The sequence below is a fragment of the Rana temporaria genome, chromosome 4 (genome assembly GCF_905171775.1).
Source record: "Rana temporaria chromosome 4, aRanTem1.1, whole genome shotgun sequence".
Classification (NCBI taxonomy): Eukaryota; Metazoa; Chordata; class Amphibia; order Anura; family Ranidae; genus Rana; species Rana temporaria.
This window is the reverse complement of record NC_053492.1, coordinates 13,676,786-13,693,886: the sequence shown is the minus strand read 5'-3', so window position 1 is coordinate 13,693,886 and position 17,101 is coordinate 13,676,786. Positions and strand designations below refer to the sequence as shown.

Sequence of the window (17,101 nt, the reverse complement as noted above, 5' to 3'; positions counted from 1 at the left end):
AATTATTTGTGATCTACTCATCCTTCACACCGACCCGGGATTTCTACAATACTTGAGGAGGAGAAAGAGGAGGATAATCTCACTGCTTGAGACCCCAGAAAGTATAGGAAGCAAACCTATCCACGCCTCCTGTACATGAGCATGACTTCCGAGTGGCCTGACCTTTCCTTTATATGTACAGTGCTTTGCAAAAGTATTCACCCCCCTCGGCTTTTTACCTATTGTGTTACATTACAGCCTTTAGTTCAATGTTTTATTTAATCTGAATTATATGTGATGGATCAGAAAACAATAGTCTAAGTTGGTGAAGTAAAATTAGAAAAATATATATGTAACGGTCACCACCGTTTACGACCTTCCATCAACTCACGACAGCTCATCTGACACACAGACAAACCAGCAGGCATCCCATTTCCCAGAATAACGAGACTTGCTTTGTGTTCTCTGGTTTCAAAATGAAGACATCTTTAATGGTCAGCTTTCAGTCTTATATACAGTTTAAGCATGAAAGGAACAATCAAACTCTCCACCCACACCCTGGGAGGGCTTCAATACACCTTCAGATGGCTAATTGCTAAACATTCTAGACATGTCGGCGCCGGCCTATAATTATTATGATCTAATCACTGCACATTCCTTCATTAACAGAACTCAAACAAAACACCATCACACAATGATCTCTTCTCAATCCACATCCCTAGACAGACGTTCTGTCTCCGCATACAGCTTGACAGAAAGGTATTCACACCTCTGAGCATCAATAGGCTTAAAGCAGTATTATCACACAATGAAAGGTCATCCAGGAGCCTGACTCAATTAGCAACTCACTAGCCAGGGCTAATCATAGAAATGAGTCACTATTGACTGGTTGGGTCACAATATCCTTTACAGACATTTAAAGAATATATGGTAGATTACTGTCCATGTTAAAACAATCCAATATATGGATCTTTATTTCCTGGCTCAACCTGCGCCCAAAAGTGACTCCTGTTACAATATACATAAAACTATTTTTCAGAAATAAAAAAATGATAATTGGCATGTGTGTATGTTTTCACCTCCTTTGTTATGAAGCCCATAAAAAGCTCTGGTGCAACCAATTACCTTCAGAAGTCACATAATTAGTGAAATGATCTCCACCTGTGTGCAATCTAAGTGTCACATGAGCTGTCATTACATATACACACCTTTGTGAAAGTCCCCAGAGGCTGCAACACCTAAGCAAGAGGCACCACTAACCAAACACTGCCATGAAGACCAAGGAACTCTCCAAACAAGTAAGGGACAATGTTGTTGAGAAGTACAAGTCAGGGTTAGGTTATAAAAAAAATATTCAAATCTTTGATGATCCCTAGGAGCGCCATCAAATCTATCATAACCAAATGGAAAGAACATGGCACAACAGCAAACCTGCCAAGAGACGGCCACACACCAAAACTCACGGCCCGGGCAAGGAGGGCATTAATCAGAGAGGTAGCACAGAGACCTAAGGTAACCCTGGAGGAGCTGCAGAGTTCCACAGCAGAGACTGGAGTATCTATACATAGGATGACAATAAGCCGTAGGCTCCAAAGAGTTGGGCTTTGTGGCAGAGTGGCCAGAAGAAAGCCATTACTGGGACTGGGAAACTGGTCAGAGTTGAGGGAAAGATGGATGGTGCTAAATACAGGAATATTCTTGAGCAAAACCTGTACCACTTTGTGTGTGATTTGAGGCTAGGACAGAGGTTCACCTTCCAGCAGGACAATGACCCCAAACACACTGCTAAAGCAACACTTGAGTGGTTTAAGAGGAAACATGTAAATGTGTTGGAATAGCCTAGTCAAAACCCAGACCTCAATCCAATAGAAAATCTGTGGTCAGACTTAAAGATTGCTGTTCACAAGCGCAAAACATCCAATTTGAAGGAGCTGCAAAGAGGAATGGGCAAAACTCCCAGTGGTAAGATGTGACAAGCTCATAGGAGACTTATCCAAAGCAACTTGGAGCTGTGATAGCCGCAAAAGGTGGCTCCACAAAGTTTTGACTTTAGGGGGGTGAATAGTTATGCACATTGACTTTTTCAGTTGTTATGTCCTATTTGTTGTTTGCTTCACAATAAAAAAAAACACATCTATAAAGTCGTGGGCGTGTTCTGTAAATTAAGTGATGCAAATCCTCAACCAATTCATGTTAATTCCAGGTTGTGAGGCAACAAAACACAAAAAATGCCACGGGGGGTGAATACTTTTGAAAGGCACTGTATTTCATATTTTCTCCAGATTATTTAGCAATGAGGAATAGTAATACGCATGCTACTAATAAGTAACGTCTATTTCCTCCTCCCATATTATTAGGAATTGGTGCCATAATGAGGTCATGTGATTGATGAGTAGCATAGTGATTGGCTCGGCAGTGGGTCAGTTAAGATGCTCCCTATACAATGTTCTCAAAGGACAGTAGAGCGTTGCACACTGTAGAATGAGTTTTTGAATGTATAGTGAGACAGACGGCACAACAATTCATAGGAAGACAATATTTTAGAACATGGACATGACACCTCCCTTTTAAACCCCTCCCCTGCTGTAATGATGACCCCTCCCATTTCCTTTATTGCCACACACTAACCTCACATCACACAAACCCCACCTCTTCTTTAGAGACCCTTCTAATTTCCTCTGGTACTTCCAAATCAATACTACCTTCTACAAAACCCAACCCTGCCTTAGAGACCCCTTTACTTTCCACCAGTACCTCTCAAACAAACCCTACCTCCTACAATCCCAACCTCTGCCTTAGAGTCCCCTCTACTTTTCTCCAGTGCCTCCCAATCAACCCTACCTCCTACAAACCCTATCCCTGCCTTAGCGACCCCCCTACGTTTCTCCAGTATCTCCCAACCAAATCTAGCTTCTACAAACTCTATCCCTGCCTTAGAGTCACCTCTACTTTCCTCCAGTATCTCCCAACCAACCCTACCTTCTACAAACCCCATGACTGCCTTAGAGACCCCTCTACTTTCCTCCACTACTTCCCAACCAACCCTACCTCCTACAAATCCCACCCCTGCTTTGGAGACCCCTCTACTTTCCTCCAGTACTTCCCAACTAACCCTGCCTTCTACAAACCCCATCCCTGCCTTAGAGACCCCTCTACTTTCCTCCACTACCTCCCAACCAACCCTACCTTCTACAAATCCCACCCCTGCTTTGGAGACCCCTCTACTTTTCTCCAGTGCCTCCCAATCATCCCTACCATCTACAAACCCCATCCCTGCCTTAGAGACCCCCCTACCTTCCTCCAGTATCTCCCAACCAAATCTACCTTCTACAAACTCCATCCCTGCCTTAGAGTCACCTCTACTTTCCTCCAGTATCTCCCAACCAACCCTACCTTCTACAAACCCCATCCCTGCCTTAGAGACCCCTCTAGTTTCCTCCACTACCTCCCAACCAACCCTACCTCCTACAAATCCCACCCCTGCTTTGGAGACCCCTCTACTTTCCTCCAGTACTTCCCAACTAACCCTGCCTTCTACAAACCCTATCCCTGCCTTAGAGACCCCTATACTTTCCTCCGGTACCTCACAACCAACTCTACCTCCTACAAATCCCCATTCCTGCCTTATGCCGCGTACACACCATCACTTTATGTGATGAAAAAAAAACGACACTTTCTGTGAAGTAAAAAATGACGTTTTTGAAACTTCAATTTTCAAAGACGAAGTTGCCTACACACCATCGTTTTCTCACAATGATCTTGCAAAGTGAGGTTACGTTCCACCACGTTTTACCATTGAAGCTCGCTTCATAAGTAGCTTCTGGGCATGCGTGGATGAAAAAACGTCTTAGAAAACGACGTTTTTTGCTACACACGGTCAATTTCTGTGAAGTAAAAAGTGCACTTTTGAAAAACGACACATAAAATTGAAGCATGCTTCAATTTTTTTTTGTCGTTTTTTACAAGACATAAAACGACGTTTTCCCCCACACACGGTCAATTAAAGTGACGTTTTTAAAAACGTCATTTTTTTTCATCACATAAAGTGATGGTGTGTATGCGGCATTACAGACGCCTTGACTTTCCTCCAGTGCCTCCCAATCAACCCTACCTCCTACAAACTACATCCCTGCCTTAGAGACCCTTCTACCTTCCTCAAGTACCGCCCAACCACTCCTACAAACTACAAACCCCACCCCAGTCTTAGAGACTGCTCTATTTTCCTCCAGTACCTCCTAACCAACCCTGCCTCCTACAGACGTTTCACTGCCTTAGAGATTCTTCAAATGTCTTTCAGTACCTCACAACCAGCTCTACCTCCTACAAACCCAATCCCTGCCTTAGAGACCTCTCTAATTCCCATCAGTACCTCACAATAAACCCTCCCTTCCACAAACCCCATTTCTGCCTTGGAAAACCCTCTACTTTCCTTCAGTATCACTCAATCAACACTACCTCTCACAAACCACATTCCTGCCTTAGAGACCCCTTTACTTTCCTCAAGTACCTCCCAACCACCCCTACCTCCTACAAACCCCACCCCTGCCTTAAACACCCTTCTACTTTCCCCCAGTACTTCCTAGCTAACCCTACCTCCTACAAAACACATCCCTGCCTTAGAGACACCTCTACTTCCCTTCAGTTCCTCCCAACCAACCCTACATCCTACAATCCCCATCCGTGCCTTAGAGACCCCTCTACCTTCTTCAAGTACCTCCCAACCAAGCCTGCCTCCTACAAATGCCACTGCTGCCTAGAGACTCCTCCCCTTTCTCTATTTGCTCCCAACCCCACACAGACCATACCCCCTTTTCCATATACTCCTCCCCTTCCATCATGAAATTTACTCCAATCACATTCATCCCATAAAGGCAACCCCTTTCATCCATTGACCCCCTAACACAATCCTTATATACAAATCTAGCTAAAATCCTCACTCCAAGCCTCCCCACCCATCCAACTGCTAAAGTGAATCCTGCTTGCCCATAAACTATCCTTACTGCTTATTTCTCCATCTATGTGCCCATTTTAGTTAAAGGCCCTACTTACTTACTCTGCTATGTGCCCTGGAGCCAGTGACCCCATGAAGGCACAAGGAGCCCCAAGAAGAGAGAGTACAGTGCAGGAATTGGAGGCGTTGCCCCCTCGCTGCCATCGCTGAGAAAGACACCTGAAATACAAGACTTTACATTAAACTTCCACAGACTATAACCTATTACAACAAAATATAATGTACCATAACCAGGGCCGATCCTAGGGTCATAGACGCCTGGGTGCAAAAATATTTCTGGCGCCCCCACATGGGCGTTGTCATTTTACTAACTCCTCCCCTTTACATCTCATTATACATCACATCTGTAGATTGACTAGGCGCAGGAATGGGCAGGGGCTGTGTATCCTATGCAATCTATCATGCCATAAAACATCTAGAGCAGGGGCAGCCCAGAGCACGTGTAAAGGGATGCTGGGGATGCCATCCCCCAGCACACAGCACACAGCACACTGAACACTGTGACTCACCTCGATTCTCTCTCTGTGCAGCCTTAGATAGAGATGGGAGTGGGAGGCATTCCAACTGGAGTTGGTGGAGACAGTGCGGGATCCAAGACTCCCAGTGTTAGGAATTCATTCCTGCACATCAGCACTCAGCAACCACTGAAAACTAGAACTCTCATGTCAGGAAGAGAAGCGGCCCCTCCCCCGAGCACTGCCAGGCTGGACGGGCTGCCCTATGCTCACACATTAGTTCTGGACGGACACATGCCTATGCTCAGAACACTAGTTCTGGACGGACACAAACAAGGAGAGAAGGAGGGAGGGGAGAACTCTGGCACTTCGGCGCCCCCACCTCTGCAGGCGCCTGGGTGCAATGCACCCTGCCTAGGATCGGCCCTGACCATAACCTAATAACATACTATAGAGTACTGTAACATAATAATATAATATAATACACTGCAACATGATACAATAAAATACTTAACACTTGTACAATATAAAGCCACTTTCAAGCTGGTTTTAGGGCAGCTGTCCATTCTTCTCTTAGCCCCCCTCCCCATACTATGTGCTCCCTGTACCCTAAAGAAGAAAACTCTCATTTTACAAGACTACAACTATTGCTCGTGGGCAGGGCCGTTTGAAGGAATTTGGGGGCCCCAAGCAAAATGGACATAGAGGCCCCCCAAAGCATGCATGCAAACCCCCCCCCCCATGTTCTTTTTACTCCCTCCCGGGCCCCCTCCCTACCTATGTTCTTTTTACGCCCCCTCCTGGCCCCCCCTCTCTACCGGGTCCGTACCACGCGGCAGGAGATTCAGTTTCCTGTTCCCAGCCGGACTGAAAGGAAGTGAGCACTCAGTGTGCACTTCCTGTCAGTCCGGCCGGGAACAGGAAACTGAATCTCCTGTACCGCGTGGTACCCGACCGGAGTCCGGACTGATAGGAGGAAGGAAGAGGAGCTCGGCCACGCTACAGAGAAGGGGATGTGACGACTCAAGGCAGCAGTGCTGCAGGCTCTCTATAGAGCGCTCAGGCGGCTGCAGCATATAGGAAGCGCGGCAAGGGCCCTGCTTGGGGCCCCAGGCCAATTCGGGGCCCCAAGCAATTGCTTGGTTTGCCTGCCTTGTAGCGACGGGCCTGCTCGCGGGTCATATCAGCTGTGTACAACCTTAGTACCTCCTGCTCTTCCATCGTCTGAAACATCAAAAGTGATATAACCCCCCCAGGGAGACTTCAGACAAGTTTGCTGCAACTTTCTACTTTCAACTGTATGTTGTCTCCCCGGGTACTCGGGTTCAGCACATCACGGATGGCCTCCGGCATTGACAATGGTTTCGTCCAAGATGTGATAGGGCCCTGAGAAGTCAGAAAGTGACGAATTTGGAGATATATACAGTGTAGCATCTCGTGTGGATTCATTAGGTCGTTAATATCTTCCTAGGAGAGTAGTGATCCCTAAGGCCCCTTTCACACTGGGGTGTTTTTCGAGCGTTATTGGAGCGTTTTTCGAGCAAAGCCTCATCTGCAATCCCAATGGGAAAGCCTGAGTGCTTTCAGAGCCCTTTCACACTGCCAGCGCCCGAAACGTTTTAGGGCGTTTTTGCAGTGCCTCAGTGTGAAAGGGTAAGGCGTTTTTACAGCGCTTTTCAAATCATTTCAATGGAGAGGGGCGTTTTTTGAGCGTTTTTTTTTCAGCGCCCAAAAGCTGCTCCAAAGATGCTGCTTGCAGAACTCAGTGTGAAAGGGTCCATTGAGATGCATGGAGAGCGTTTTATGAGCGTTTAACCACTTAAGGACCCCTTCACGCCGATATACGTCGGCAGAATGGCACGGCTGGGCACATCCACGTACCTGTACGTGGCCCTTTAAGCCCAGCCGTGCACGCGACCCGGTCCGAAGCTCCGTGACCACGGGACCCGCGGACCTGATCGCCGCCGGTGTCCCGCGATCGGTCCTCCGGACCTGAAGAACGGGGAGAGCTGTGTGTAAACATACCTTCCATGTTCTTCGTTGTGGCAGTGTCATTGATCGTGTGTTCCCTGATATTGGGAAACACGATCAATGATGTCACACATCCAGCCCCGCCCCCCTACAGTTAGGAACATATATGAGGTCACACTTAACCCCTTCAGCGCCCCCTTGTGGTTAACTCCCAAACTGCAATTGTAATTTTCACAGTAAACAATGCATTTTTATAGCATTTTTTGCTGTGAAAATTACAATGATCCCAAAAATGTGTCCGCCATAATGTCGCAGTCACGAAAAAAATTGCTGATCACCGCCATTAGTAGTAAAAAAAAAAAATATTAATAAAAATGCAATAAAACTATCCCCTATTTTGAAAACGCTATACATTTTGCGCAAACCAATCGATAAACGATTATTGTGATTTTTTTTACCGAAAATAGGTAGAAGAATACGTATCGGCCTAAACTGAGGAAAGAAAATGTTTTTTTATATATTTTTGGGGGATATTTATTATAGCAAAAAGTAAAAAATATTGATTTTTTTTCAAAATTGTCACTATATTTTTGTTTATAGCGCAAAAAATAAAAACCGCAGAGGCGATCAAATACCACCAAAAGAAAGCTCTATTTGTGGGGAAAAAAAGGACGCCAATTTTGTTTGGGAGCCACATTCCACGACCGCGCAATTGTCAGTTAAAGAGACGCAGTGCCGAATCGCAAAAACTGGCCGGGTCCTTTACCTGCATAAAGGTCCGGGACTTAAGTGGTTAAATAGCGCTATTTTTAACGCTAAAACGCTGTAAAAACACTTCAGTGTGAAAGGGCTCTTAGGGAAAAAAATGCAGTGCTAATACATTCCATTGTGGGCAACTGTGCCGCAGAAAGGAAAATGACAGGCCAAGTGGGAAAGCGTGAATAAAGCATAATGCCGCATACACACGACTGGATTTCCCATCGGAAAAAGTCTGATGTGAGCTTTTGAACGGAAATTCCGTCTGTGTGTATTCTCCATGTAGTGTTGTACGTCACCGCGTTCTAATGCCGCGTACGCACGATAATTTTTCGGCATGAAAAAAACGTTGTTTTAAAAAAAATTCATTTAAAAATGATCGTGTGTGGGCTTCACATAATTTTTCGGCTTCTGAAAAACGCCAATTTTTTTTTTCTGAACATGCTGCATTTTTTTAACGACGTTTTAAACAATGTCGTTTTTCGGGTTGTAAAAAACGATCGTGTGAGGGCTAAAACGACGTTAAAAACCTGCGCATGCTCAGAAGCAAGTTATGAGATGGGAGCGCTCGTTCTGGTAAAACTCGCGTTCGTAATGGAGTAAGCGCATTCATCACGCTGTAACAGACAGAAAAGCGCGAATCGTCTTTTACGAACACGGAATCAGCTAAAGCAGCCCCAAGGGTGGCGCCATCCGCATGGAACTTCCCCTTTATAGTGCCGTCGTACGTGTTGTACGTCACCGCGCAGTTTTTAAAAACGATGGTGTGTAGGCAACGTCGTTTTAATGATGAAGTTGGAAAAATGTTGGCCCAGATTCTCGTATCTGGGCATAAAACTGCGGCGGTGTAACGTATGTCATTTACGTTACGCCGCCGCAAGTTTTACAGGCAAGTGCTTTATTCACAAAGAACTTGCGTGTAAAGTTGCAGCGGCGTAGCGTAAATCCCCCGGCGCAAGCCAGCCTAATTCAAATTAGCCGGGTAGGGGGCGTGGATCATTTAAATTAGGCGCGTTCCCGTGCCGAACGTACTGCGCATGCGCCGTCCCTAAAATTTCCCGACGTGCATTGCGCTAAATGACGTCGCAAGGACGTCATTGGTTTCGACGGGAACGTAAATGGCGTCCAGCCCCATTCACGGACGACTTACGCAAACAACGTAAATTTTTTTATTTCGACGCGGGAACGACAGCCATACTTAACATTGGTTGCCCCTCATATAGCAGGAGCAACTTTACGAGTCGCAAACCTAACGTAAACGTCGTAACTTCACTGCGTCGACCGCGCGTACGTTCGGGAATTCACGTATTTTGCTAATTTGCATACTCGACCGGGAAAACGACGGAGGCGACACCTAGCGGGGAAAAAAATAATTGCATTTAAGATCCGACAGCGTAAGAGCCTTACGCCTGTCGGATCTAATGGTTATCTATGCGTAACTGATTCTAAGAATCAGTCGCATAGATACGACGGCCCAGATTAGGACTTACGACGGCGCACATTGCGTTGCGCCGTCGTAAGCCCTTTGAGAATCTGGACCTTTGTTTTTTTCTACATGCCGAAAAACGTCGTTTTTTTTTCATGCCGAAAAATGATCGTGTGTACGCGGCATTAAGGCTCGAAAGTTTAGAGAACTTTTGCGTGACCGCGTGTATGCAAGCCAAGCTTGATCAGGAATTCCGTCGGAAAATCCATCCAATGTAAAACCGATCGTGTGTACGCGGCATATGGGTGTCAAAGACCCACTCTGCGTTGTCCCTCACACCAGACAGAGAACATCTACCCATTGCTCCTCTGGAACCTTTTCACTTTCCAGAGCTATCTCACAGATGTCGAGGTGGGCTTAAACATTTTCCGTGTACATATCCCAGAGTGCATTGCTTCAAATGACATCGCAAGGACGTCATTGGTTTCGACGTGAACGTAAATTACGTCCAGCCCTATTCACGAACGACTTACGCAAACTACGTAAAAAATTTGAATTTCAAAGCGGGAACGACGTCCATACTTAACATTGGCTGCGCCACCTAATAGCAGGAGCAACGTTACGCCGAAAAAGCCTTACGCAAACGACGTAAAAAAACTACCGCCGGGCGCACGTACGTTTGTGAATCGGCGTAACTAGGTAATTTGCATACTCTACGCTGAAAACGACGGGAGCGCCACCTAGCGGCCAGCGTGAGAATGCACCCTAAGATACGACGGCGTAAGAGACTTATGCCAGTCGTATCTTAGGCTAATGTTGGCGTATCTTGCTTTCTGAATACAGAAAGAAGATACGCCGGCGCAGATTTTAATTTACGCGGCGTATCCATAGATACGCCGGCGTAAATTCTCTCTGAATCTAGCCCTGGGTGTCTGTCCTTTTAGGATCCCAACAACCACTGGTAAGGTGGGACTGGCTCAACTGGTTTCTGGCAGCGGTAAAACAGAACTTGGTCAGCTTTGTCTGGCTGTAGGCTATACAGTAGGCGGGCATGTCCCGTGTCATTTTCTGATCTCCGATTGGCCGGCTCATCCCTATACAGCTGGAGGTGGTTAGAGAGGGGACACTTGTGGTGGGGAGAGAAAGGGATACATGGAGTTGTCAGAGAGGGGCCACTTGAGGTGGGCAAAGAGAGGTCATCTGGGCAGTGGGCGAATAGGGGACACCTGACCCTGGGCTAACAGGGGGCACCTGGGGGTGGTCAGAGAGGGAATACTTGGGGTATGGGCAGAAAGGGGACCATACCTCCCAACTTTTCAACTTCAGAATGAGGGACAAATGGGCATACCCCCCAAACGAAGTTGTTGAGCCGGGGGGGGGGGGGGGGGATGTTCGCGGATCGATCAAAGTTGTTGAGCGGGGGAGGGGGGATGGGGAATCCGTGGATCGGAGTTGTTGAGCGGGGGGGGCCGGATCAGAGTTGTTGAGCGGGGAGGGTTCACAGATCAAAGTTGTTGAGCGGGGGGGGGGTCCGCAGATCTGAGTTGTTGGGCGGGGGGGGGGCGGGATTTAGTGCGAATCGTGGGACCGCGGGATTTAGTGCGAATCGCGCGGGGGGGGCGACGAAATAGCCATGCTCAATGGGGACCGCACCATTTACCGCGAATCGCGGGACATTCCTGCGAAATCCGGGACGGTTGGGAGGTATGGGGGACACCTGCGTGTGTGGTCAGAGAGGGAATAACTGGGGTATGGGCAGAGAGGGGAGACTTGGGGGTGGGCAGAGAAAGAGGACATGTAGGGGTGGGTTGAGAGGCGACATTTGGTGGTTGTGAGAGAGGGGAAACCTGGGGTATGGGCAGAGAGGGGACACTTGGGGGTGGGCAGAGAGAGAGGACATGTAGGGGTGGGTAGAGAGGGGACATTTGGTGGTTGTGAGAGAGGGGTAACCTGGGGTATGGGCCTAGAGGGGACACCTGGATGGTGGGCAGAAAGGGAAAGCCTGGATGGTGGGCAGTGAGGGGATACCTGAGGGGTTGACAGAGTGAGGCACGGGGGGGGGGGGGGTCAGAGTGGGGACACCTGTGTGTGGTCAGAGAGAAGGCGTCTAGGGGTGAGGGTTTAGACAGAGTGAACCTAGTGGGTGGTCAGAGTGGGGGCATCTGGGGGGGGGGGGTGGTTGGAAAAGGGGCTCCCAATAGTTGGTCAGAGAGGGGACACCTTAAGGGTGGTCAGAGAAAGGGCATCTAGAAGGTGGGGGGTTTAGATAGGGGGTGACTATTGGGGGGTAGGGAGGTATCCAGACATGTGAGCTGACCTGGTGTCGGAGTCCTCCTCGGGGTATCTGTCCACCACACTGATGATGTCCAGACAGACGAGTCCAATACACAGAATCCTCTTCTCCTCCATCACCGTCCGTCCGTCTGTCTGTGAGATCGGGACAGTCTGCAGGAAAACAAAGTACAGACTGAACTCTGACCTGAAATACCGCAGAGTCAGCACTCCCACACTATGACACGGGACAGTACACACAGCTCTACACAACTGACACCACTCGCTGCACTCTACACAACTGACACCACTCGCTGCACTCTACACAACTGACACCCCTCGCTGCACTCTACACAACTGACACCCCTCACTACACTCTACACAACTGACACCCCTCACTGCACTCTACACAACTGACACCCCTCACTGCACTCTATGCAACTGACACCCCTCACTGCACTCTATGCAACTGACACCCCTGGCTGCACTCTACACAACTGACACCCCTCACTGCACTCTATGCAACTGACACCCCTCACTGCACTCTACACAACTGACACCCCTCGCTGCACTCTACACAACTGCCACCACTCGCTGCACTCTACACAACTGCCACCACTCGCTGCACTCTACACAACTGCCACCACTCGCTGCAATCTACACAACTGACGCACACTCGCTGCACTCTACACAACTGACACCCCTCACTGCACTCTACACAACTGCCACCACTCGCTGCACTCTACACAACTGACACCCCTCACTGCACTCTATGCAACTGACACCCCTCACTGCACTCTACACAACTGACACCCCTCGCTGCACTCTACACAACTGCCACCACTCGCTGCACTCTACACAACTGCCACCACTCGCTGCAATCTACACAACTGACACACACTCGCTGCACTCTACACAACTGACACCCCTCGCTGCACTCTACACAACTGCCACCACTCGCTGCACTCTACACAACTGACGCACACTCGCTGCACTCTACACAACTGACACCCCTCGCTGCACTCTACACAACTGCCACCACTCGCTGCACTCTACACAACTGACGCACACTCGCTGCACTCTACACAACTGACACCACTCGCTGCACTCTACACAACTGACGCACACTCGCTGCACTCTACACAACTGACACCACTCGCTGCAATCTACACAACTGACACCACTCACTGCACTCTACACAACTGACACCACTCGCTGCACTCTACACAACTGACACCACTCGCTGCACTCTACACAACTGCCACCACTCGCTGCAGGCTACACAACTGCCACCACTCGCTGCAATCTACACAACTGACGCACACTCGCTGCACTCTACACAACTGACACCCCTCACTGCACTCTACACAACTGCCACCACTCGCTGCACTCTACACAACTGACGCACACTCGCTGCACTCTACACAACTGACACCACTCGCTGCACTCTACACAACTGACACCACTCGCTGCACTCTACACAACTGACACCACTCGCTGCACTCTACACAACTGACGCACACTCGCTGCACTCTACACAACTGACACCCCTCGCTGCACTCTACACAACTGAGACCACTCGCTGCACTCTACACAACTGACACCCCTCGCTGCACTCTACACAACTGCCACCACTCGCTGCACTCTACACAACTGACGCACACTCGCTGCACTCTACACAACTGACACCCCTCACTGCACTCTACACAACTGCCACCACTCGCTGCAATCTACACAACTGACGCACACTCGCTGCACTCTACACAACTGACACCCCTCACTGCACTCTACACAACTGCCACCACTCGCTGCACTCTACACAACTGACGCACACTTGCTGCACTCTACACAACTGACGCACACTCGCTGCACTCTACACAACTGACACCACTCGCTGCAATCTACACAACTGACACCACTCGCTGCACTCTACACAACTGCCACCACTCGCTGCAGGCTACACAACTGCCACCACTCGCTGCACTCTACACAACTGACACCACTCGCTGCACTCTACACAACTGACACCACTCGCTGCACTCTACACAACTGACACCACTCGCTGCACTCTACACAACTGACACCCCTCGCTGCACTCTACACAACTGACACCCCTCACTACACTCTACACAACTGACACCATTTGCTGCACTCTACACAACTGACACCCCTCACTGCACTCTACACAACTGACACCACTCGCTGCACTCTACACAACTGACACCACTCGCTGCACTCTACACAACTGCCACCACTCGCTGCACTCTACACAACTGACGCACACTCGCTGCACTCTACACAACTGACGCACACTCGCTGCACTCTACACAACTGACACCCCTCACTGCACTCTACACAACTGACACCACTCGCTGCACTCTACACAACTGCCACCACTCGCTGCAGGCTACACAACTGCCACCACTCGCTGCACTCTACACAACTGCCACCACTCGCTGCACTCTACACAACTGACACCACTCGCTGCACTCTACACAACTGACACCACTCGCTGCACTCTACACAACTGACACCACTCGCTGCACTCTACACAACTGACACCACTCGCTGCACTCTACATACCGACACCCCTCAGTGCACTCTACACAACTGACACCACTCACTGCACTCTACACAACTGACACCACTCGCTGCACTCTACACAACTGACACCCCTCACTACACTCTACACAACTGACACCATTTGCTGCACTCTACACAACTGACACCCCTCACTGCACTCTACACAACTGACACCACTCGCTGCACTCTACACAACTGACACCACTCGCTGCACTCTACACAACTGACACCCCTCACTACACTCTACACAACTGACACCATTTGCTGCACTCTACACAACTGACACCCCTCACTGCACTCTACACAACTGACACCACTCGCTGCACTCTACACAACTGACACCACTCGCTGCACTCTACACAACTGACACCACTCGCTGCACTCTACACAACTGACACCACTCGCTGCAGGCTACACAACTGCCACCACTCGCTGCACTCTACACAACTGACGCACACTCGCTGCACTCTACACAACTGACACCCCTCACTGCACTCTACACAACTGCCACCACTCGCTGCACTCTACACAACTGACGCACACTTGCTGCACTCTACACAACTGACGCACACTCGCTGCACTCTACACAACTGACACCACTCGCTGCAATCTACACAACTGACACCACTCGCTGCACTCTACACAACTGCCACCACTCGCTGCAGGCTACACAACTGCCACCACTCGCTGCACTCTACACAACTGACACCACTCGCTGCACTCTACACAACTGACACCACTCGCTGCACTCTACACAACTGACACCACTCGCTGCACTCTACACAACTGACACCCCTCGCTGCACTCTACACAACTGACACCCCTCACTACACTCTACACAACTGATACCATTTGCTGCACTCTACACAACTGACACCCCTCACTGCACTCTACACAACTGACACCACTCGCTGCACTCTACACAACTGACACCACTCGCTGCACTCTACACAACTGACGCACACTCGCTGCACTCTACACAACTGACGCACACTCGCTGCACTCTACACAACTGACGCACACTCGCTGCACTCTACACAACTGACACCCCTCACTGCACTCTACACAACTGACACCACTCGCTGCACTCTACACAACTGCCACCACTCGCTGCAGGCTACACAACTGCCACCACTCGCTGCACTCTACACAACTGCCACCACTCGCTGCACTCTACACAACTGACACCACTCGCTGCACTCTACACAACTGACACCACTCGCTGCACTCTACATACCGACACCCCTCAGTGCACTCTACACAACTGACACCACTCACTGCACTCTACACAACTGACACCCCTCACTACACTCTACACAACTGACACCATTTGCTGCACTCTACACAACTGACACCCCTCACTGCACTCTACACAACTGACACCACTCGCTGCACTCTACACAACTGACACCACTCGCTGCACTCTACACAACTGCCACCACTCGCTGCACTCTACACAACTGACGCACACTCGCTGCACTCTACACAACTGACGCACACTCGCTGCACTCTACACAACTGACACCCCTCACTGCACTCTACACAACTGACACCACTCGCTGCACTCTACACAACTGCCACCACTCGCTGCAGGCTACACAACTGCCACCACTCGCTGCACTCTACACAACTGCCACCACTCGCTGCACTCTACACAACTGCCACCACTCGCTGCACTCTACACAACTGACACCACTCGCTGCACTCTACACAACTGCCACCACTCGCTGCACTCTACACAACTGACACCACTCGCTGCACTCTACATACCGACACCCCTCAGTGCACTCTACACAACTGACACCACTCACTGCACTCTACACAACTGACACCACTCGCTGCACTCTACACAACTGACACCCCTCACTACACTCTACACAACTGACACCATTTGCTGCACTCTACACAACTGACACCCCTCACTGCACTCTACACAACTGACACCACTCGCTGCACTCTACACAACTGACACCACTCGCTGCACTCTACACAACTGCCACCACTCGCTGCACTCTACACAACTGACGCACACTCGCTGCACTCTACACAACTGACACCACTCGCTGCACTCTACACAACTGACACCACTCGCTGCACTCTACACAACTGACACCACTCGCTGCACTCTACACAACTGACGCACACTCGCTGCACTCTACACAACTGACACCACTCGCTGCACTCTACACAACTGACGCACACTCGCTGCACTCTACACAACTGACACCACTCGCTGCACTCTACACAACTGACACCACTCGCTGCACTCTACACAACTGCCACCACTCGCTGCAGGCTACACAACTGCCACCACTCGCTGCACTCTACACAACTGACGCACACTCGCTGCAGGCTACACAACTGACACCACTCGCTGCACTCTACACAACTGACACCCCTCACTACACTCTACACAACTGACACCATTTGCTGCACTCTACACAACTGACACCCCTCACTGCACTCTACACAACTGACACCACTCGCTGCACTCTACACAACTGACACCACTCGCTGCACTCTACACAACTGCCACCACTCGCTGCACTCTACACAACTGACACCACTCGCTGCACTCTACACAACTGCCACCACTCGCTGCACTCTACACAACTGACGCACACTCGCTGCACTCTACACAACTGACAC

At 49.6% G+C, this 17,101-nt stretch overlaps 1 protein-coding gene across 4 annotated transcripts in view; it reads right to left on the bottom strand.

Moving 5' to 3' along the window:
- Positions 1-12,065, bottom strand: part of KHK (ketohexokinase) — a 32,868-nt gene extending 20,803 nt beyond the window's left edge. For all 4 annotated transcript variants that reach the window (XM_040347967.1, XM_040347969.1, XM_040347968.1 and 1 more), the window contains exons 1-2: positions 11,916-12,065; positions 5,033-5,149 (exon numbers count right to left, since the gene is read on the bottom strand). In XM_040347967.1, coding sequence (XP_040203901.1) covers positions 5,033-5,149; positions 11,916-12,007 — 209 coding nt within the window. In that variant the 5' untranslated portion in view covers positions 12,008-12,065. The remainder of the gene's footprint in view (positions 1-5,032; positions 5,150-11,915) is intronic.
- Positions 12,066-17,101: the final 5,036 nt, after the last annotated feature.